General features: G+C 43.9%; 1 protein-coding gene across 8 annotated transcripts in view; it reads left to right on the top strand.

The window, feature by feature from the left end:
• Nucleotides 1-11,066, top strand: part of LOC310858809 (receptor-type tyrosine-protein phosphatase delta-like) — a 192,122-nt gene extending 181,056 nt beyond the window's left edge. For all 8 annotated transcript variants that reach the window (XM_083765086.1, XM_083765092.1, XM_083765090.1 and 5 more), the window contains 5 exons: nt 2,230-2,356; nt 2,628-2,753; nt 2,857-3,011; nt 4,286-4,421; nt 6,253-11,066. In XM_083765086.1, the coding sequence (XP_083621212.1) occupies nt 2,230-2,356; nt 2,628-2,753; nt 2,857-3,011; nt 4,286-4,421; nt 6,253-6,321 (613 nt within the window). In that variant the 3' untranslated portion in view covers nt 6,322-11,066. The remainder of the gene's footprint in view (nt 1-2,229; nt 2,357-2,627; nt 2,754-2,856; nt 3,012-4,285; nt 4,422-6,252) is intronic.
• The last annotated feature ends 13,707 nt before the right edge of the window (nt 11,067-24,773 follow it).

Raw genomic sequence — 24,773 nt, 5'->3', positions numbered from 1 at the left:
GTTCTCGAGTTACGTGGATTACAGACATACACACACAGACCCCTTTTCCACCAGTTGGTTCCCAATGGGAACCCGTTCAGTTCTTTTTGGTTCTTAGTTAACTTTGAATTGAGTGTGCAAGACTAAGAATATTAAATTGTTTATAGGTCAAGGCCAAGGTATTTATTTATATATCCCAAGCTGGGCAATTCATTTTACAGCAGATAATAAAAGCTCTAAAAGACACAATACAGTAAACCTACAACAACAGACATACCTATACATTATCACAAGATACAGGTTATTACCTTTTAATATAAAGTGCAACTAGAGGTCTAGAGCTAAAGACCTAAAGTGCACCAAGTGTAACTACCGTACATCTATCCTCACCACCCTCCCCTGAAACTACACAGCAGCTCTTGCGTCCCCCATTGATGGCCCAGATGGAGGCAGGTATAAAAGATAATTTGTACCTGTAATTTTTAGTGACAGGGGTTTTTAACCACTGGCCTGAAGGCAGTAATGCATATTCCCGGTTTAGGGGGTGGGAGCTGTCTGCTCTAATTGATGATGCTTTTTTAAGCACCTGTTTGTCATATATATGACTCAGACAGCAAAACATTTCTCCCACAATCTTGCTAGCCCCCTTAACAACCCTGTTAAGGGCATTTTTATGTCTAATGCCTAGGTTACCAAACCAGCAAATGGCAGCAAAGGAAATGACAGACTCAATGAATGCTCTGTAAAACAAAATCATTAATGATTTGTCTACCTGAAACTTGGCTATCTTCCTTAAACAGAAAAGGCGCTGCTGGCCTTTCTTGCATTTCACACAAAACATTTCAGTATTGACATCAAATTTCAGACGGTTGTCTATTATGGTCCCTAGATATTTATAGGATCAAATTAATATACGATAACCCTTCCACAGTAGTAGCTTTTTCATATTTTCTATTTTTTAAATCATTGTCTTCGTGTAAGTAATCAACTGGGTAAGTTTCATGGTGATAACAATCTAATATAGGTATGGCTTTGCCCACTCAATTCATAATTAACGTTCGTTAGTTAGATATCTGCCCTGAGCAATTCAGTGTCTAAAACGCAATCTCATTTTTAATACTTTCAGCGCCATTGCCGTTGATTAATGCCAATTGAAGCCTAATTTTGATACTAACGCTTACCGCCATTGCCGTTGATTACTGGCAATTGTGCTTTTATAGTGCATTCTATCGATCGAGCCATAATGCTACTTACGTTAGCCGGTTAGCTAGCTATGTTGTTAGCACAGCACTGGATTGTCCATCTTAGATCGTCTCAGATGGCATGTTGGTCAAAACAGCGTTTCTTTGACGGCACAGAGCCGGCGATGTGGAGCGTTCCAGAGCCCCGGGTTGGATTCATATTGTAAACAAGGCCTGTCTCGTCTCCGTTGAGCGTCCTAGGATAATCTACTTCCGGTAGACTGGAACTGTGGCTTTTCAAAATAAGAGCTCGACTGGAAAAAAATGCTGGCGTGAATTAGATCCTAATTTTTCAATAAATGCATGTTAAAGATTTCTGGCTGCATTGGTGTTGTTTCCCCTGATGTCTGCGTAGATGCAATATCATGAGTTCCCTAGCCGTAATATATGTACGTATTGTGTGTGCCTCATAAATGTTTACATTATTGTGTATTATTTATTCATGATCAATTCACGATATCCTGATCGTTGAATGTATTCATATTCTTTAAGTGTACTTAAAATGTGTAAATTATTTAAACAGCTGCGTCTTCTCGTGTGTAGCAGAGGATACATAATTAAATAGAAAAGAGATCAGTGCCATAAACCAATTAAATAGTATCAGATCCAAGGATCATATTGTGTGTGTGTGTGTGTGTGTGTGTGTGTGTGTGTGTGTGTGTGTGTGTGTGTGTGTGTGTGTGTGTGTGTGTGTGTGTGTGTGTGTGTGTGTGTGTGTGTGTGTGTGTGTGTGTGTGTGTGTGTGTGTGCGTGCGTGCGTGCGTGCGTGCGTGCGTGCGTGTGCGTGTGTGGTGTATTTCTTTATTTTTGTTTACATGATGTTTTTGCATAGTATTGTATATATTATTTTGTCTTTATCTGTTTTCGATGAATTGAGTATACACGAGAGGGCCCCAATGGAAACAAAGCCGAAAGGCATTCTTGGTTTGAAGGTTTCATCCTTTCAGCAGACCTTGTGTGTGGGTGTGTGTGTGTGTGCGTGCGTGTGTGCGTGCGTGCGTGCGTGCAGGCAGCAGAAGGCCTACATTGCCACCCAGGGTCCGCTGGCAGAGACTACGGAGGACTACTGGAGGATGCTGTGGGAACACAACTCCACTATCGTAGTCATGCTGACCAAACTGAGAGAGATGGGACGGGTATGGACACACAGACACACACACACACACACACACACAACCTTTTACCTCAGTGGTATTCTGGATATGGTTTCTGTCGGGTGGTCCAAAACTTGGAAGATTCAAATAGAAAAGCATCAAAAGTAGCAGATCTGCAGCCTTGTAGATCTGCTACTTTTGATGCTTTTCTATTTGAATCTTCCAAGTTACTTTTGATACTTTTCGTGTGCCGCTCTAGTGTGATCAAGACCCAGTGTTTGTGACTAGCGTGTCCCGTGTTCCTTCCTTGCAGGAGAAGTGTCATCAGTACTGGCCCGCGGAGCGCTCAGCCAGGTACCAGTACTTTGTGGTGGACCCCATGGCCGAGTACAACATGCCCCAGTACATCCTCCGAGAGTTCAAAGTCACAGACGCCAGGGTGAGGCAGCTGTATCATTATATCATGCTCTGACTCTACCTGAGAGATCGTTTGTATGAAACTGAAGAATGAGCATTAACTACAAATGTTACCATTACTCCAGGACGGCCAATCACGGACCGTGCGTCAGTTCCAGTTCACCGATTGGCCGGAACAAGGAGTGCCAAAGTCAGGCGAGGGATTTATCGATTTCATTGGCCAGGTGCACAAAACTAAAGAGCAGTTTGGCCAGGATGGGCCAATCACAGTGCACTGCAGGTAAGTGCTCCGAGTCTCTGCATGGAGGTGTTGGACTGTGACCATTACGGCTCCACTTGGGCAGTGTTCGTGTTTTCAACAGATTTTGATTTAGTCTTTTGAATAACACACCATTTAGTCTTTAGTCCTATTTAGTCTTCTTTTTTTTTCCTCTTAAGTTTTTAACCCACGATTTTGCAACTCATTGTTTTTCCACCCAGTGTCAATTATCTAATGTAATCATGGGCGCTACACTTCCTCTGCCAACCTGTGGGGGGCGGCGGACTGACCTCATGCTTCCTTCTATGCATGTGGAGTCCAAGCTGCTTCTTTTCACCTGACAGGGGAGAGTTTCCCCAGCCGGACGTAGCGCGTGGAAGGAACACATTATTCATTTCCTCTCCATCAGGCTGACCAGGGGGAGGCGCATTTATAGTAGGATACAATGTTTGCAATTTCACCAGAAAATATTTAGTCTTAGTCTAGTCTTAGTCGACAAAATTAACACTGCAGTTTTTACACTTTCAGGTTTAAATGAAGGCTGCAGATGTTTCTGTTAACAAAGGCAAAGCACTTTTTTAAATGACTTGAAATTAGTTATATAATACATGGAGCTTAAGCACTTCAGTCCTAGTTCACACCACATATTCGTGCCAAGACAAAACCATTGTAAGCATGATTCATACTTTGTCGTGACAGCCGACCTATAATTTCACAACGCATCCGCGTCACGTAGTGAGCTTGTAGATCGGCTATAGTCGACGCACGACAGCGTAAAAATGCATTGGAAACATTCGAAAGTTGCAGGGAAGAATGGGTTCCATGCACACAGAATAACTCTTCCTACTTCCGGGCCGCTTCCCTTCTTCCTTCACAAATGTTAGCAATGATACTAATTCCAAGGACCCCCATGTACAAGTGGAACCAAATGGACCCTTTTACTAATTTTGGATACAAAAAAAATCCAGTTTTTCTCCTCTCAGTCAAATCTGGTCACATTTGTACACCAGTACCGGGCCATTTGGAACGCACTCAAGGACACTTAAGATCCACTGGTGTTAGCAGAGTGTTTCTAGTGAGCCAAGATAGCAGCACCCAGCTGACTCTGTTTGACCAGAATGGTAGAATGGAGCAGAGCCTTCATTAGTATCATCGGTAACACCTGTGAGGGAAGGAAGTAAAGGAAGGGGCCCCAGGTTCTTTCCAAAATGGCTGCTGTGCATGTAGCCCATTGCAGCGGACTGATGAATCACCCTGAGCGTGTTTTCCGTCTCTTTGTGTTTGCCACCGTGCAGCGCTGGAGTGGGCAGAACGGGTGTGTTCATCACCCTCAGCATCGTGCTGGAGAGGATGCGCTACGAGGGAGTGGTGGACATCTTCCAGACGGTCAAGATGCTACGCACCCAGAGGCCTGCCACCGTCCAGACAGAGGTGGGTTAGGGTTAGGGTTAAGATGATATACGCACCCAGAGGCCTGCCACCGTTCAGACAGAGGTGGGTTAGGGTTAGGGTTAAGATGCTATACGCACCCAGAGGCCTGCCACCGTCCAGACAGAGGTGGGTTAGGGTTAGGGTTAAGATGATATACGCACCCAGAGGCCTGCCACCGTTCAGACAGAGGTGGGTTAGGGTTAGGGTTAAGATGCTATACGCACCCAGAGGCCTGCCACCGTTCAGACAGAGGTGGGTTAGGGTTAGGGTTAAGATGCTATACGCACCCAGAGGCCTGCCACCGTCCAGACAGAGGTGGGTTAGGGTTAGGGTTAAGATGCTATACGCACCCAGAGGCCTGCCACCGTTCAGACAGAGGTGGGTTAGGGTTAGGGTTAAGATGCTATACGCACCCAGAGGCCTGCCACCGTTCAGACAGAGGTGGGTTAGGGTTAGGGTTAAGATGCTATACGCACCCAGAGGCCTGCCACCGTTCAGACAGAGGTGGGTTAGGGTTAGGGTTAAGATGCTATACGCACCCAGAGGCCTGCCACCGTTCAGACAGAGGTGGGTTAGGGTTAGGGTTAAGATGCTATACGCACCCAGAGGCCTGCCACCGTTCAGACAGAGGTGGGTTAGGGTTAAGATGGCCTGCTACGGTCCAGACAGAGGTCTGACAATGAAACACGCTGCATCTGCTATACCTTAAACCATTTATAATCTATTGTTAGGCATGCCCCAATCTGGGAACCCATTGGCAAAATAAAAGGAAAAACAACACCCTCTTTTCCTTGAGAGAGATGAGGCATTATGTGCTCTTAAAAGTGTGAAAAACATAGTTTTCATTTCACTAGCTTGAACCACCTTAACCACGGTATATGCCTATTCTGTGGGGAACATTGGCAGAAAATCGCTAGCTATTTTTGGTGAAGAGATTTGCTGCAGAGTCTGCAGCAGACGGAAAAGTCTAGACTAGAGGGTTTAAGTGGTCTGTCTAGCTCTGATGCTGTCGCTTCCAAGCTTTTTTTCCTTGGAGCCTCTGTCTCTAGTCCTACCATGCATAATAGACTCTGCAAAAAACGGAATCGCGAGGGAGAGAGAGAAGGGGAGAGACATTCAGCAAAGGTCGTCATGAACGGGACTCGATCACGCGACACACTGTCAGGCCAGAGCCTATATTATGTGGCATGAACCTGGACCATTAGGCCAGCGGGCACCCTCAAAGTTTCTTTATTGATATTTTCCAAATCACATATGGGTCAATAAAACAATAGCATATAAAACAAAAAGTGTGTTTCCGCACCCTTCCCCCCTTTAGTTCCTGCTCTGAAAGAGCCACAACCCTGGTAAATATAGAAACAAATATATTCTTTTTGGACACTATTATGACTCGAAAATGCAAGTTATGATTTTCTACAACAGTGGTTCCCAAAAGTTTTAGCCTGTGACCCTAAAGAGAGATTAGGTTTTTGCCTGGGACCCAAACTAGTGAAAATAGCCGATCTACAAGCTCACAACACGGCACCAAGCGACGCGTTGTAGATCGGCTAATTTCACTTCTTAAACATTTGTTTTCTAATTTGGGGAATTTCTTAAATTTTTCTTTGATTTCCTTGTGAAATTACTGGGAAAAAAAATTCTTGAAATAGTAATAATTATAAACAAAATAAGGAAACAAATAAATAAAGGGACCCATAAAAATATGTCCGTGACCCACAAATGGGTCCCGACACCAGTGTTTGGCAACCACTGTTCTACAATATGTTTACAATGTAAGACTACCTCCAAAATGACCCCTGTCCTGTGATCTGTGTGTGTGTTCCCTGTCCAGGACCAGTACCAGTTCTGCTACCGGGCCAGTCTGGAGTATCTGGGAAGCTTTGACCACTATGCAACATAGAACCCTCCAAACCAACATCCCAAACCACAGTCCTACCTAGTGCACTCCTCAGAAAAGGTCAGAAAAGTGTTTATGAGGCAGTGCACTAGGCAGCAAAGCGTGTCTTTTGGAGATTTTTGCCCGCCACGTGCGGGCGTGAAAGGGGACCATCGACCTATACCCCCATATACCCAGCAAGAGCACCTCTACCTGAGCCATAGTTACCCTGCTTGACAAGGGTGCATCCTTCCACCCTCAGCCCCAAAAACGCACCCATCGGTCCAGTCTGAAGAAGCAACTTCCACCACCCAGCTCAACAAAAAAAGAAAGTGGTCGGTATTTGTTTCGGCGCGCTCCTTTGCGAGCGCGCGGGTCGCTTTACATTGTTTGGGGTGTGGGACTCGTCCCATCCACTTTACCAGTGTAGCGCATCACCAACCTAAATACAGGACTCGACTAACAGTATTAAAACTGTCACATGAAACTTTTGTTTTTCTATCTTGAGACTTCTACAGAAACTCACACGAATCAATGTCATGGAAGACGCCTCGAGGACGGAGTGAACTTGTGAGCTGTTTAAAGCCACTTTTGAGGTAGGACCTAAAATGACCGACGGGACGGGAGGCTGACCACACAGAGCACACAGTATTGAAGAAAATAAAAATGAAAACACACAAAAAGAACAGAGACACTAAAGAATACTTTTTTTGTTTGTTTGTTTTGGAAACAGACTGTCGTTACCTGAGAATGAAGAAGATATTTCTAAAGTAAAACAAAAGAAAAAAAATAAGAAAAAGAACACACCATTTCAACCTTATGCTTCACGTATTAACATAAGGGAAATTTTGGGAGAAGGTCAAAAGGTACAGTACAGTACGCCACAAAGTTAAAGATGAATTTAGTTTTTTAGAAATATATAGATCTGATTGTTTTTTGTTTTTTTAACTGGGTATTACTTATTTCATGTTGTTAGTTATTTTTTTCTTTCTCTTTTTTTTTTTTACTGACTTGTGACTTTGTCCCCTCTGACCATACACAGACAAGGTCATGAAATGTTTTCTTTTTTGTATTCCAATGAGGTGTAGCGAGGTTTTTTGTAAAGATATATATAATATTAGTACTGTTTCAAAGTGTACAATCAAAGCCAATTTGAAAATGTTCACTGTTCTATAAACACCACACCGTCACCGAGTGTCACTCACTCCTCCTGTAAGTCCCTTCTTCCCTTTCTAATGTCTACTCTCTTTCCCACGACCTTCCAGAACCTCTGCAGTTCTGCCATGGGTTTTATGTTTACGTTAAGATTATAGCCACGACTACTCCTGAAAGGGGAGCTACGTCATTTAAAAAAAAACGAACAAATAGCAAAGATAGCCGATCTACAAAGCAAAGAGAATGCCGATCCACAACGCATTGCAACGCCACGTGTCGTGAACCTGTCGATCTGCTATATTTTTTTTTAGAAAGAACGTTCTGAAAGTATGAAGTTGTGAGTTCTGGGTACCACCTTCTTGAGCAGGGCCCAAATTAGGTTCTGGGAACCTTATGTGAATAAACCAAGCTGTAGCGTACGTATGGAAACACAAAATACAGTTCACTTAGTTCTTGTCGTCGAAAAGAGCCTCACCTCATTTTCAACCTTACCCACACAGAGTCGGAGAGAGGCGCCACCTCATTTCTATCAGCCCTGTGATGTCATAAACATGGGTGGCCATTTTGAATTGCCAGGGACCATAGAAGTATAAGTGTTAGAACCTGCTGCTACCAAACCTTACACTTTACCCACACCTGTGCAGGTCCAGAGAAACCCCACGTCCACTTAAAGCCTGACTTCTACTGCACTTGGTTGCACTCGGGGGTCACATGGTGAAAACAGTTGATCTACAAGTTCACAAAAGTGTCGCAGCGGGATACATTGTGAATTTGTGAGCTTGTAGATCTGCTATTTACGGTGTGTGACACTTGCATGCGACTAAGTAAGAATGAGGCATCACGTATGCACAGAAATGAATCTATATATATATAGTATTTATATGTTGAAATAAGCTTCACAATGATTTTTCAAGCAGGGATGGAGAAAGGGGGATTTAAAAAAAACACACAATGGAGGGTGGGAGAGAGGCTGAAATTATCTTTCTCACTGGAATGCTCACCAATATATGACTCTGTCTGATTCAGTGTGCAATAAGTAGATGTATTATTATATATTTTTGTGTCAAGTCACTAACTGCAGTTGTATGCCATGATGATGATAATAATTATTATGATGACTGTGTGTAATTATGTTTTTCCAGACACAAAGGTGTAATGAGTGATATAGTATCCTCCGCTACCATTTAATTTGTCCAAATAGAGCAGTGGTTCTCAACCTGTGGGCCTAAATTAAATTAAATTAAATAAAAAATAAATCAATTAGGTACTAATACATAAATTAAAAAGTATTCGATGTTAGCTTCCACTGATCCAAGCCCGGAACACAAACGATCGATTGATCTGAAAATCAAGCCCAGCCAGGCTATCTGGCCACTTCAAACTGCTGTGGTAGGACCGGTGGTCAGCCACATGGGTGGGCCGCTTCAAACTGCTGTGGTAGGACCGGTGGTCAGTCACATGGGTGGGCCGCTTCAAACTGCTGTGGTAGGACCGGTGGTCAGCCACATGGGTGGGCCGCTTCAGACTGCTGTGGTAGGACCGGTGGTCAGCCACATGGGTGGGCCGCTTCAAACTGCTGTGGTAGGACCGGTGGTCAGTCACATCATGGGTGGGCCTCTTCAAACTGCTGGACCGGTGGTCAGTCCCATGGGTGGGCCGCTTCAAATTAACTGCCGGACCGGTGGTCAGTCCCATGAGTGGGCCGCTTCAAACTGCCGGACCGGTGGTCAGTCCCATGGGTGGGCCGTAATCGCCTTTGGGATTTTCTAGTGGGCCCTGAATGATGCAGCGAAGGTTGAGAACCGCTGAAATGGAGGGATGACCTCAGACCTACAGTGTGTGTGTGTGTGTGTGTGTATATATATATATATATATATATATATATATATATATATATCATGTCACTATGCCAGTACAGGATGTCATCCCTTAGCGTGTCACACAGCAACCAATCGAATGATCAAACTCATGTCAGGAGCAGCCAATACGTTATTATTTTTTTAGTTTAGATTTCTAGTGCCTTATATTACACGCCTATTTTGATAAAGTTACTTTACAAAGGTTTTTGTGTGTGTGTGTATTTTACGTTTGTATGCTTGTACTGTATGTGAACTGGAATATTATGTATGTATGTTGTGTATAACTTATGTTATGTTATGTGTACGTTTTGTGCGTTCAGTGGTCGGCTACATGGAGGATAGGCTGGGTGGTTGTGTTCACAATGTTAAATCAAGCAACAGCATTAATCCTGTTTCATTAAATAAACACATTTTCATGAGACTTCTTCAAATGGATTTTAAAAAACGCCACTAGCAGGAGGAGAGTCCAATTTTCTTTGAGAGAGACTGGAAGTTTTTGGGGTTTTTCATATTCTTTTTCCCGGGTCTTTCAGCTCTGTGCAGAAGGTTTTTTTGTGGAGTCTTCTGTTTGGCTGCCATCATGCCATACGAATAACTTGGGCAGGCACTGACTCTGAACTGGCTCAGGCAGGCCACACTCACACAGTACTCGGCTATGTGGGATAAAGGTTGAATAGTTGTGTGGCACCACTTTCTTAGTCAGTTTGAAGAAAAGCAAAATGTCAAACTATCTAGGGATGTGTTTAACCTGAAGACCTGCACCTAAAATCAGTAAAGATGTTTTGTTTTGTTTTTGTCCCTTGTTCTGTTGTCTGTATATTGTTTCCTTTACTGACAAAGGCTGAGGGAGGTTCAGGTGCTATTTTTATGTCTCTCGCGATGGAAGAGGTTTTTTGTTTTAATCTTCATTCATGCTTAACCACGTAAGGGATCATTCATATTATTGTCCACAATCTTACAGTAACCCTGATGTTTTTTTGTTTTATATGCATGGTACCACTTTTAAGACGCCCCCTTTGGTCACACCTGTTATGGGAAGACTTGCACTTTCTCTCTATGTACTATGCACTATTATTAACGCCCTGTTATCCCTGATATCCCCCAAAGGAAGAAAATATATAATAATAATAATTTTACTTGAACTAGTTAAAGATGGACCCTATAATGCTCACATGGTTGTGTAATATGTAAATAACACAAAACACACAGAGTAATCTAAAGAAAAGAAAAAGAAAACGGGGGGAAAAAAGTCAAATGCATAAATAAAGTAAAGAATAAATAAAATAAAATATATAACAGAGTTGTATAATAAGAGGATCCTCACCTGAAGTCACTGATTATGGCAGTGCAATACATCACGCCATCCATGATGTCCTCATGGATATATTGTACCACAAAATAAACAATTTCACAAGTGTTATATTACCCTCCCCTCCCCTCTCCTCTCCCCTCCCCCCACCAATTATGTATCATGTGGATGAATAAAACTGGAGTTTATAAATTGTATAAAATAAAAAATAAAAAAAACATATGGTGTGTTACATGGATCTGTTACCTCCAATTGGTCTGTAAATGCAAGGAGTTTTATTTTTGTTTTGTTTTGTTCTCTGCTCCGGGTGAAACAAGTGCTTTTTATTTTCTTACATTGGTTCTCGGGGTGTGTGAAAAAAAAAAAAAAAAAAGAAGTCTGTATGGAATTCTGGTCTTTGTCGACACAAGTTTGATTTGTTACAAATAAACTGAAGTGAAATACTTCCTTTGGGTGTCCTTTTAAGCCGCAGCACTGTGCAGTGCAAATGCCACCATGTGAAAACAACTACTATGATAATGTATTTCAATATTATACTGTATGTAGAAAACATGCAGTATAAACTAGAAAATTGTGCTGTTAATTCGGAACACAGATCCAGAGCCAGGCCAGGTTGCCTACCAAACTGCATTTTTCCACATCTGCCGGTTATAGCACCACCATGAGGCCGATTTTGGCAAAACACATTTCTGTAGATTAGGGTCTAATCTACAGAAATGTGTTTTGGCAAAAATTTGGTTCAAAGTGTAACCCCGGAGGCGAACCCCGGATCTCATATCAACAAGGCGCATACTTTACCAGTGGACTAAAGAGCCAGACCTGATGAAGAACCAAACCTAAAGTCACTATTACTAAGCACAGACAAATACATTTGTCACGTTTTAAGCTATTTTAATATAAATGTTTATTTACATTTGACTTCTTTACTAAAGACATTTAATTATGATTATTAATTCCATCGCTTAATTGTATCAAATAAATTCACTAAAGACTAGGCCTAGTTGTAATAATTCATTCCATCTGTTAAATCCATTAAAGATATAGCTGTAATTTATTAATTCTATCACTGAGGAAATCTTTTACATTTCCGGCGTGAGCGGACGTCCATACGCCGTTACTACGCTGTCCAAGAGAGAGACGGCGTATCAACGTCGTGTGCACGGCGTGTCGGCGTAGTTCATTTTCAGTTCACTTTCAACTGTCTGAAAACACAAAAATAGTCAAAAACTGTCCGACGGCGTGAGCGGACGTTGATACGCCGTTGATACGCCGTCCAGAGAGAGGTCAGCGTATCAACGGCGTATGGATGGCGTGTCGGCGTAGTTCATTTTCAACTGTACAACGTTGGTGCTGTTCACTTTCAACTATTTTTGCTATGATTGATTGTTGATTGATTTTTGATTGATTATTTTATTTTGGTGTTCTGCACACAAAGTGCCCAACCCCCATCGGTTTATAAGGCACATTTACATTTCATTATATTCATTCATAAGACCAAAGTTAAGTTTCCGGTCCCTCACGGAGCACGGTCCCCTCACGGAGCACGGCCGCTCACGGAGCACGGCCCGCTCACGGAGCACGGCCCGCTCACGGAGCACGAAGGAGAGAGGGGGTGAACGGGGAAGTTGGGGAACGGGGAAGGTCCAACTTCGTTGACCGCAATCGCTTTTTACTATGCTGTGATTCACTGTGGTAATGTTCTCTAACTTTAATACAATATAACAAAAGCAGTACCCTGGCCTGGAGCAGTGATTCTCATGCAGACAACGACTAAAGCAGCGAGTCTGACTGTCAGACTCGCGGGGAAAAGTTTTAGCTATCAGACTCTGACAGCTAAAACGTTTCCCCGCTTTAGCCTCTCAGCGTCATACGATTAGACGCCATACAAATGTATTGTGAATCAATGGATGGAGTGCTATCCTATACTTTCATGCAAAGCACCAATAACAATAGGCCTATAGCCTACAATAGCACAGTGAGTCTCAGACGGGGGCGTCCGGGGAACCCATGCAGTACCTACCTGTCAGTTGCTGGGGTCCGGGGACCCCCAGTAGGCCTACCTACCTGTCAGTTGCTGGGGTCCCCCAGTACCTACCTGTCGTTTTTTTTTTATTATTAATTGAACAAGGTGGACCCTCTTGTAAACAAGTGTAATGCTTTATTTTATTGGGTCGTCCACTCACAGTTAACAGTCTTTGTATTGAGTTTGAAATACGGACGGCTGCAATTCGATAATGGCCCCCGTAAAATCTGAATCCCCCCCACCACCCCCCACTTTTTCCACTCACTGTATATGTTTCTTTTCCCTTTTTACCTCCTTTATGATGAATTCCTGTTCTGTTCTTTGACTAACGGTATAAAGAAGTGTCTATTTGTACGTCTCTAAATGTTTTGATGAATTAAACAAGGTGGACCCTCTTGTAAACAAGTGTAATGCTTAATTGAGTCGTCAACTCAGGGTCGTCCACTCACAGTTAACAGTCTTTGTATTGAGTTTGTGCTTGAAATGTACTGTAATTCTGCAAACTGTTAATAAATATTTCAATCAATCAATCAATCAAAATGTACTGTAATTCTGCAAACTGTTAATAAATATTTCAATCAATCAATCAAAGGTTGCTGGGGTCTGGGTACCCCCTGCAGAAAACCTCACAAAAACTAGTAGTCAGTGTTGTTGGAAATTTACCAACGGGGTTTAAACACGCAAGTTAGGACTCTCAGTCAGATGACCAGTCCACTAGACCACCGAGGTCGCTGCCAAGTTAGAGATCTGGCTCTGTATTGTGTATTTAAGCCATGACGTCAGTCACTTCCGTACGTGTTCTAAGAAAGTTCACGTCATATATTTTCTTTATCGTGACACTTTACAGTTACATTAATAATTCTACTAGAGTTGGAAGCATTAAGACCCATTTTAACCCTCAATTCTGACAAAAAACGTTATTGTAAAAAAAGAAAGAAAAAAAGATTCACGCGTTCATATGTAGCTATTTTGTATTTACAATGATTAGCGGACGGGACCCGGATGTAACGTAGGAGGACTACAATATGACTACAAGAATCTCGCGCGTAAAAACTTGCGGGTGTGGCCTCACACCGGAAGGAAGTGACGCCACCCTCAAATACAGCGCAGACGTGATGAGGTAGGTTTGGTCAGTGTTTGTTTGAAAGTGCCACGTAACGCACCGTGTCCGTCGTCTGCCAGCAGGAGGTAAACAATTCAATGTTATTTAATACTTAACGCTGTTGTTGCTTTTGTTCAAATGTCTGTTATCACTTATGAAGTTACTTGTTATGATGTTTATGTATATGATGTTTCTACAAAACTTTAAAACAGTCTCCCAGTAGCTGAATGGTTACTGTCGTCGTTTTATAAACATCAGTGCCAGAGTTCGCATCCCCGTCGAGGACTGAGAGTGTTTTTCCTTCTTACCAAACAAACACAATTGTTTTTGCATCTAGTCGAGGTCCATTATTCATTCAGTATTTGAGCCACGGACCACCATTTTACATTTATAGACTCTCACAATGGTGGTCCGTGGACGGTGGATCAGATACCGAATGGACCTCTACTAGATGCAAAAACTATTTTGTTTGGTAAGAAGAAAACACACTCTCAGTCTCAGGGGAAGAGAACCCGGGCACTGATGTTTATAAACCGTCAACAGTACCGTTACTCAGCTACTGGGAACGGCTTCATGGAATAGGAGTAGTATTTACATATATAAACATAACAAGTAACTTCATAAGTGATAACATGTTTGAGCCATGGACCACCATTTTACATTAATAGACTCTCACAATGGTGGTCAGTGGCTAGAGGTGAAAAGAGTATTGTTTGGTTGGTTGGTAAAAGGACAAACATTCTGTGAAATTGGCAGGAAGCAACAAACATTCTTTGAAATTGGCAGGAAACGATCCCGGGCACTCATGTTAACAAAGCTCAGTCACTAATATAACCCTATAACCACTCTGCTACAACAATAAAACATATGAACATCATCAGCATTATATAATCAAAGGATCAAAAGTAGCAATCTTCTACATTCTCTAATTGTGTAGTTTTTTGGAAATTAAGCAGATGCTTAACAACTATTGAGAGTGTAAAGATCTACTATTTGGTTACCTAACTTAAATTGCTCTGTATTGTGACAGTAATCATTGCTATAGACTAGAGTGTGTTCAGTAACAGTGTTAAATAGCTCTATATAGTGTGACAGTAATCATTGCTATAGTGTGTGTTCAGTAACAGTGTTAAATAGCTCTATAGTGTGACAGTAATCATTGCTATAGTGTGTGTTCAGTAACAGTGTTAAATAGCTCTATAGTGACAGTAATCATTGCTATAGTGTGTGTTCAGTAACAGTGTTAAATAGCTCTATATTGTGACAGTAATCATTGCTATAGTGTGTGTTCAGTAACAGTGTTAAATAGCTCTATATTGTGACAGAAATCATTGCTATAGTGTTTGTTCAGTAACAGAGGTCTCCCGGTCTCTCCAGCTTTTTGTTAAACAGAAAAAGCATTTTCTGAAACTGCAATTTTATCCAATCAGGAATGCAGTCAGGATACAGATTAAACAAGTGGAATTGTAATGTTGTCGTATAATTCCATGAACCAAAAGTACTATTAAGTCACTAGAATGTCTCATCAAACTACTTTGAGTTTACACTTCACACCTGAATCCGAAGCTATTGTTTTAACTGTTTGAAGCTCGCTCCCCTGGAGTGAGAGGTTGGAATTTTCCAGGTGACCGTTTGGGTACGCTCTGTCAATGACTTTCACTGAGTAACTGTGCCACATTTTTCCCTAAGAATGACTTTTACAATATGTCACTATAGAAAGATATAGACGCTATTGTTGTAGCCTCGATACCCAGGCTTTAATTTCGTCTGCGCGAAAAATGAAAGCCTGGATTTACGCATGGGCTGCACTGGTCTAAAAGTGGGATTGCTCCAAATTACGTGACGTCAGGGCTCTGAGCGGTGTGCACCCCTCAAAATAACACTGTGAGGAAATTATTACCAGTGGAATTCAAACGAGGCTATGCGAGTCAAAAGAGGAGAATGGCTGAAGAACCCACCACACCGTCTAAGAAAGAAACCAACGTGTGCCGACTCTGTGGAAATAACTTTGACAGTCTGTTAGAATGGTATACTGGTTTCTGCTTCTGGTCGACACAATAACAGTGCTGGTGAACCAATCAGGGTGCGCGTTTTTCTGAGCCGCGGCCCTCCCATCTAGGCCAGAAATGTCTAGCGTTAGGTCAGGCTACTATTGTTGTAACTGTTAATAGTGAGTGCAACTTGTACTCATTTAGAAGAGATTATAGTGTCTTAAAATAGAATGATCAGTTCTATTTTATAGTTCCGGTAAACATTGCCTAACTATAAGTCCGTTTCATATACTTTTAAGTTATGATTAACCATGTTCATAGGAGTCTGTTCACAGTTTACATTTAAGTCTTGTTAAGTTTTAAACTATGTATTCATTATATCGGTTTATCGTCTAAAAAGTAGGGCTCCAGTTAAACCAGGATCAGGTCCCTTTGTCCTAGGTCCCGCCTGTCTCCAACCGGAAAGATCTCTGTATGTCCGGGAGGAGGAGGGGCCTAGTTACAAATATAAGGACAGGTTTGTGGGTTGATCGAGGTTCGGCTGGATCCGGTTGCTCACTTTTGGCTACACGAGTTGCTGTGTGTTTTTATCCAGAGTTCCCAGAGGACGGTTTTTCCCTTTGTGCCTTTGTCTTGACGGTGGATCACTCTTTTGAATGTAAATAAAGACGTCTGCTTTAAACCCACTTCATCTGTATCCTGACCCGGTTTTTCCCACATCTGCTGCACGCTGGTTTTTGTTTCTTCAGAAAAGAAAAGACACCTCAATGTAACAGATGATGTATAAATCGACAGCAGATGTCTCAACTGATAGCTCATGTCTTAAAACAGAGGTTATATTGTCATAAAATTAGGGTGTCTGAGAACCTACTCTAGGAAAGGATCTCACTGTTTGAAGTTGGTCCCAGGAGCATTTGCCATCCAGGGTGCCATCTGGTAACTCCTAGTCTAAGCCTTAACAACCCCAATTTGTTAAGGTTACTTTAAGTTCACATATTCATAGAACAGAGTAAAACTGCTTACAGTAGTTTACAACTAGTTCCTGTCAACACAGGGTTTCTGTAAGATTGCTCTCCACACCCCAGGGGGGTGAAGACAGTCTTATCTCTCACAGGAATAACTAGAAAAAGTGCCCTTCCGGGCACAGGTCTCCACCAGGTTATCCACAGATCCGTGCAGTTAGAGGTAAAAACACTTTTCGGCCAGTTATAGCGCCACCTTGAGGCTGAGTTGAAATTGTTCATGTGGCATTTCGTCCTCGGCCTAGTGGGAATGTGGGTGCACAATTTCATGGAAATCACGCGATGTGTTCATGATTTGCAGCATTTTGTTTGAAACTGAGCACTCCTGTGAACTTTGGAAGCCAATCTTAACCAATCAGGATGGAGTCTGATAAATCTGAAAGACCGGTTTCGTTGAATGGCTCTAGAGAGACTGTGTACCAATTTGCGTGATGTTTGGACAAAATCTGTAGGTGTACTGTGCAAAAACTTGTTTTGCACAAAGCGGCCTCCTGGTGGCGCTATAACAGGCCGTTCTGGAAAGTTTGGGGCAGAGGTTCATGGTTGGCATCCAGGGAGTGTGTGTGCAAAATATGGCATCGACCGGGTTAACGGTGGCCGAGATTAGCTGTTCACGGACACACGGACACACACACGGACGGACGGAGTGCAAAACATACTCTCCCCACATGCCTTCGGCCTGGTGGAGACAACTACGGGGGATTTTTATGAAAAACAAGCTCGGCAGATTGAAAGAGGATAATTCAAGCTTGGACTGCAGCTGCAATGTTGGTGAGTTTAACGTCATTTAAGACAAGCAGATCACAAACCAAAAATGATGAATAGGAAGTGGATGGAGCTTGTTGCAACTCTAGATTCAACCCATTGTAAAACTAGAAAAAGTGCCCTTCTGGGCACAGGTCTCCACCAGGATTTCTTCCTCAGCCTAGTGGGAATATGCGTGCACAGTTTCATCGCAATCGGACGCTGCGTTGAGGAGTTGTGGCGATTTGTACAAAGCGGGCTACTCCTGAAAACTGTAGGAGCCAATCGTGGCCAATCAGGATGGAATATGAGAAATCAAACAAACCTGTCTTGATCACATGACTATGGAGATCATGTGTACCGATTTGCGTGAAATTTGGATAAAATCTGAAGGAGTAATAGAAAATGTGTTTTACATATGTCGGCCTCCTGGTGGCGCTATAAAGAGCAGATGTGAAAAATTCCAGGCAAAGGTTTTTCCTTGGCCTCTAGGGAGTTGGCATACAAAGTTATCCACAGATCCATGCAGTTAGAGGTAAAAACACTTTTGGGCCAGTTATAGGCTGAGTTGAAATTGTTCATGTGGCATTTCGTCCTCGGCCTAGTGGGAATGTGGGTGCACAATTTCACGGAAATCACGCGATGTGTTCATGATTTGCAGCATTTTGTTTGAAACTGAGCACTCCTGTGAACTTTGGAAGCCAATCTTAGCCAATCAGGATGGCGTCTGAGAAATCTGAAAGACCGGTTTCGTTGAATGGCTCTAGAGAGACTGTGTACCAATTTGCGTGATGTTTGGACAAAATCTGTAGGTGTACTGTGCAAAAACTTGTTTTGCACAAAGCGGCCTCCTGGTGGCGCTATAACAGGCCGTTCTGGAAAGTTTGGGGCAGAGGTTGATCGTTGGCATCCAGGGAGTGTGTGTGCAAAATTTGGCATCGACCGGGTTAACGGTGGCCGAGATTAGCTCCTCACGGACGGACGGACACACACACGGACGGACACACGGACGGACGGAGTGCAAAACATACTCTCCCCCCATGCCTTCGGCCTGGTGGAGACAATAAGTGTCTGAGCTGAAATCGACATGTAAATATGAAATAAATGCTTAAACATGTAGCTATAGGTGCAAAGACCACAAGTGAACCTTTCATGCCTGTTTGCTCAACTCGCTGTTTCTCTGTAAGACATTGCTCTATAAGCCATATCTCCAAAACTGGTGGGTGAAACTGAACATGACCAATATGTCAATTTGAAGCTATGATTCCCTGCTTTCATATATATTTCATATTGTGGGTGTGCAAAGGTGCAAATTCCCAAAAGATAATTAGTTTATTTACTTATGTAGGGAAAAATGGGAACAAAACTAATGGAAATAATTACACACATATATATGATTATTATTACTACCATAGCCCATAGCCATATAGAAACTCAGACTTTCTTTGTTTAAAAAAGAACCTTGGGGGATTAATAAAGTGACAACTTTTACAATATCTCCATTACCATTATCCAAATTAATTCCTGATGCATTTATGGCCTAAACGGCTTCCCATACTCGACTAAAGAGCCTTGATCCTATAGCCGGGTAGTAGAGCAGCACCATATAGCCTAGTCGACACTAGCATAGTACAGGCAGGATTGATTGATTATTTTACAGTTTGCAGAATTACAGTACATTTCACTGTACAACTCAATACAATAACTGTTAACTGTGAGTGGACGACACCATAAAGCATTACACTTGTTTACAATAGGGCCCACCATTTTCAATTCATCAAAATTAGACGTACAAATATACACGACAACTATAAATCCGACAATGTTCCATGATTTAAACACTCTCAGAGAACAAATTAACCCTGATTTTACAATATAGATTGGGGGTCCCAGAGATAGAAATACCACTCAATGGGGGTAGCCTAATGCATGTCAAACTAGCCCTAACAATAACCTCACAAAACAACTAGTCGGTGTTGTTGGAAAGTAATCAACGGGGCTCGAACCGGCAAAGTTAAGTTGCTAGGTTTAGAGATAGAGTTCTATATTGTCTATGTAAGCCATGACGTCAGCGTCAGCCGCCCTTCCAGAGCCACTTCCGGACACGTGTACAGTTACGTTAATAATTCTACTCGAGTTGGAAGCATTAAAGACCCATTTAACCCTCATTGGCTTCCTTTCTTTTCCCTTTTTGCTTCCTATATGATGAATTCCTGTTCTGTTCTTTAACTATATAGAATTGTCTATTTGTATGTCTCTAAATGTTTTGATGAATTGAACAATGTGGACCCTGTTGTAAACAAGTGTAATGCTTAATTGGGTCGTCCACTCACAGTTAACAGTCTTTGCATTGAGTTTGTGCTTGAAATGTACTGTAATTCTACAAACTGTTAATAAATATTTCAATCAATCAAACCAGAGCTAGACTACACCATGATATATTATTAGGAGTACAATAACTTTGCATTGTGAATAAAAAGGTATAGCCACAGTGGGGTTGCAGTGTAATGCTTAATTGGGTCGTCCACTCACAGTTAACAGTCTTTGTATTGAGTTTGTGCTTAAAATGTACTGTAAATTCTACAAACCGTTAATAAATATTTCAATCAATCAATAAAAAAATGAATCAATGATTGAGAAAAACATCAGCGGGGTTTGAACCCGTGAAGTTACATAAGGTTGTATTGAAAGTCGGGTGTTTAGACCGCTAGACCACTAAGGACGCTGCCAGAAAAGGGACTGATGTCTGTATTGACTATTCAAGCCGTGACGTAACCCGCTTCCGGGTCTTACTCAAGAAAGCTCCACGTCATACATTTTCTTTTCTTTACAGTTACATTAATAATAATTATAGTCGAGTTGGAAAATATTGTAAAAAAATAAAAAGATTCACGCGTTCAGAATCATAATAGAAGCGGACGGGACCCGGATGTAACGTAAGGAGGACTACAATAATGACTAGCCTACAAAGAAAATCGCGGCAAAAGACTCGCGGGCGTGGCCTCACGTCACGTCACACCCGGAAGGAAGTGACGCCCCCCCTCCTCAAATACGGAAGAGACGCGTGGAGGGGGGTTTGCTTCAGTGTTGTTTTGATTCTGCCACGTCACCATGTCCGCCGCCTCGTCGTCGTGTCCGCAGCAAGGTACGTTAAATGTTATTTAATACTTAAACGTTGTTGTTGTTGTTCAAACATCTGTGATCACTTTATATGATGTTAACTTTGTTGTGATGTTTATATATTATGTTCGTGCCGCTTTGTAAAACCGTGTTCCAGTGGCCTAATGGTTACTGTCGGCGCCTAGCAGACAACAAGGCCCGGGTTCGATTCCCCGTCGAGGACTGAGAAGTTAGCTTCATTCTTACCAAACTAAACACAATAGGCCCTGCGGTAAGCCCCGCCCGCTCGCTCAGCTGCCTCGATACCGTTGTTAAGCAGGACAAACATCAGCGAACCTCTATTGAGGACCGTGTTATGTCGGCGTTTTTCCGAAGAGGAATAGAAGCATTCACATCAACAACATTCATACTATAATAACGCCATGGTGAAACGTTGCTGTTGGGCGTCCTGCAACAGTGCTTCATAGGCACCCAGAACGTTTGGGGCATTTCTTTTTATTCTTTTCCCGTGGGTGCGCACAATGTTTACATTCTAGAGGAGGAAGCGGCGGTGGCGTCACTCGTTCACCCTCCCTGCTACCTGTGATGTGCGGGCTCCATCCAATACCTACACCAGTTGTGATGCAACAGAGTTTGCTGTGACCGTTGTGAATTATGGGTGGTGTGGTCTTTGCCAAGACGGTGGATTGTGGCTCATGCCTTCCTGCTGTTATTTGTCATGTTGGTGTTCTCTATATCTTTTCGTCCTGGGCATGACGTTAAACTGTTCCGTTCGAGAGGACCGGCGACCCTCCAATGTAAACAGCCACGAAAGGAAACTATGTGTGTGTGAGGTGTTCTATCATTTCATTCCAGTACTACTACTTTGGGTAGTGGCTGGACGTTTGTGTAGATATTGAAAAGGAGGGGGCGAGCAGGCTACCTTGTGGTAGGCCGTTCTTTTGGGCTTTCCATTTACTCCTCTGGTCATTTAACTGGACATAGAAGCGCCTGTTGTTGAGGAGGCTTTTCCTGACCATTGTGCGGTGTTGGACAGTGTCATAGGCAGCAGAGAGATCTCTGAATGCTGCTCCAGTTATTTGTTTTCCCTCAAACCCATCCTCAATGTGTTGGGTGAGGTTGAGCTCTGTCCAGCACAGGAGCGGCCAGGACGGAAACCAGCTTGGTCTTTAGTCAGCTTGGTGTCTGTGAGTGGTATGAGGCGTTGGAGTAGCAGCCTCTCTTGTAGGTGATGCAGAGGAGTGAAATGGGTCGGTAGCTCTTTGGGGATGATGGGTCTTTGCCAGGTTTGGGGATTGCAACCACTTTGGCCTTTCTCCAGACAGAAGGGATGGTTTTCTGTGCCATGCATTTATTCAGTATCCCCACAAGCCAGGTCTTTGCGTTAGGTCCTAGGTGCTGTATCATTTCTGCCAGTATGTCATCAACCCCTGCTGCTTTTCCGGGTTTCAACTTTCCCATTGCAGTTTCGAGTTCTTCTAGGTCGAAGGGTTTGGTTTGAGGGCTGGCTGATTGAGGTTGGTCTGATAACACTGTGCGATGGTATTCTCCTGTGGGTCGGTGGCGGTGTTGGTCACAACTGGTGGCCAACAGTCGTAACCAACACCGCCACCGACCCACATAGAATACCATCGCACAGTGGTATCAGACCAACCACAATCAGCCAGTCCTCAAACCAAACCCTTCGACCTAGAATAACTTGAAACTGCAATGGGAAAGTTGAAACCCGGAAAAGCAGCAGGGATTGATGACATACTGGCAGAAATGATACAGCACCTGGGACCTAGCGCAAAGACCTGGCTTGTGGGGATGCTGAACACGTGCATGGCACAGAAAACCATCCCTTCTGTCTGGAGAAAGGCCAAAGTGGTTGCAATCCCTAAACCTGGCAAAGACCCATTATCCCCGAAGAGCTACCGACCCATTTCCTTCCTCTGCATCACCTACAAGCTCTATGAGAGGCACTAACATTTCTGAACAGACTATATTTACATCAATATGTCTGGGTCCCCACCTACTCACTCAGGGTTGACGTGTCACACCTGCAGTGATGGGAGGGGCACCAAAATGTGGTGTTTTGATTGGTTGATGGGGGCACTCCCTTAGTATAAAAGTGTATGTTTTGTGTACACATGACCTGATGAAGATCAAATAGATCGAAACGTTGTCAGTATTTCAATACAGAACGTTTTTTTTACACCTGTGATGTGCGGGCTCCATCCAATACCTACACCAGTTGTGATGCAACAGAGTTTGCTGTGACCGTTGTGAATTATGGGTGGTGTGGTCTTTGCCAAGACGGTGGATTGTGGCTCATGCCTTCCTGCTGTTATTTGTCATGTTGGTGTTCTCTATATCTTTTCGTCCTGGGCATGACGTTAAACTGTTCCGTTCGAGAGGACCGGCAACCCTCGAATGTAAACAGGAGTAGCAGCCTCTCTTGTAGGTGATGCAGAGGAGGGAAATGGGTCGGTAGCTCTTTGGGGATGATGGGTCTTTGCCAGGTTTGGGGATTGCAACCACTTTGGCCTTTCTCCAGACAGAAGGGATGGTTTTCTGTGCCATGCATGTATTCAGTATCCCCACTAGCCAGGTCTTTGTGTTAGGTCCCAGGTGCTGTATCATTTCTGCCAGTATGTCATCAATCCCTGCTGCTTTTCCGGGTTTCAACTTTCCCATTGCAGTTTCGAGTTCTTCTAGGTCGAAGGGTTTGGTTTGAGGGCTGGCTGATTGAGGTTGGTCTGATACCACTGTGCGATGGTATTCTCCTGTGGGTCGGTGGCGGTTTTTCGCGTCTCGGTTCCTCAGGTGCAAGCTGCATAGTTGGGTTTGTGTGTGTCTTTCTTTTTCTGTCTTTCTTTCTTAGGACGGAGATCAAGGTAGACGCCGTTGGAAGGCTCAACACAAGCCGATGCCCCTAGAGATCCATCCCAAAGCTTCCCTCAGGGAGTTCAGCAAGCCAGCTAGCCAGCAAGCCTGCCCAGTCAGCGAACGCAGCCAGTCAGCTCCGCCAGTCAGCCAGTGTAGAAAGTCAGGCTGCCAAGCCAGAGCATATCAGCCCTTGCAGTCAGCCACTGCAGCCATACCAGCCTTGCTCAGCCAGCTCAGCCAGGCCTCTCTCGAGGCCTGGCTCTCTGTCTGCCTGGCCCGGTCTGCCCTGCCCTGCCTTGCAGCAACAGAACCAGCCTTTCTGGCAAGCCAGCCAGCTCAGAATGCGAGCTGAGCAAGCCAGTGCAGCAGCAAGCCCAGACTAGGTTACCGCAGCCTTACTGTGCAGCCACAGCCACTCAGCCAAGACCAGCAGGAGCTGGCCAGGCTCCAACCCTTGCAGCGCAGCCTTAGGCCGGATAGTCCCCCTGCCTGCACTTTGTTGCCTTCCTGGCCTGTCTGCCTGCCTAGGCGCCTCGGTCTTCCTGTCTGTCTGCCTTGGCCTGCCTGTCTGAAACTGGTTTAGACTAACTGCGTGCTTGCCAGCTGCGTTGGCTTGCTGAGCTCGTATTCTGAGCTGGCTGGCTTGCTAGCAAGGCTGGTTCTGTTGCTGCAAGGCAGGGCAGGGCAGACCGGGCCAGGCAGACAGAGAGCCAGGCCTCGAGAGAGGCCTGGCTGAGCTGACTGAGCAAGGCTGGTATGGCTGCAATGGCGGACTGCAAGGGCTGATATGCTCTGGCTTGTCAGCCTGACTTTCTACACTGGCTGACTGGCGGAGCTGGATGGCTGCGTTGGCTGACTGGGCGGGCTTGCTGGCTAGCTGGCTTGCTGGGCTCCCTGAGGGAAGCTTTGGGATGGATCTCTAGGGGCATCGGCTTGTGTTGAGCCTTCCAACGGCGTCTACCTTGATCTTCATCCTAAGAAAGACAGACAGAAAAAGAAAGACACACACAAAGTCAACTATGCAGTTTCCACATGAGGAAGGCAGGCAGGAAGGCAGGCAGGCACGCAGGCAGGCACAAGCTGCCTGCGTGCTTGCTTCGCCCTCCAGTTGCTGCTCCAGTTATTTGTTTTCCCTCAAACCCATCCTCAATGTGTTGGGTGAGGTTGAGCTCTGTCCAGCACAGGACGGGACGGAAACCAGCTTGGTCTTTAGTCAGCTTGGTGTCTGAGTGGTATGAGGCGTTGGAGTAGCAGCCTCTCTTGTAGGTGATGCAGAGGAG

This window comes from Protomyctophum parallelum (genome assembly GCF_964188405.1).
Source record: "Protomyctophum parallelum genome assembly, chromosome: 5".
Lineage (NCBI taxonomy): Eukaryota > Metazoa > Chordata > Actinopteri > Myctophiformes > Myctophidae > Protomyctophum > Protomyctophum parallelum.
This window is presented reverse-complemented; position numbering and strand designations above follow the sequence as displayed.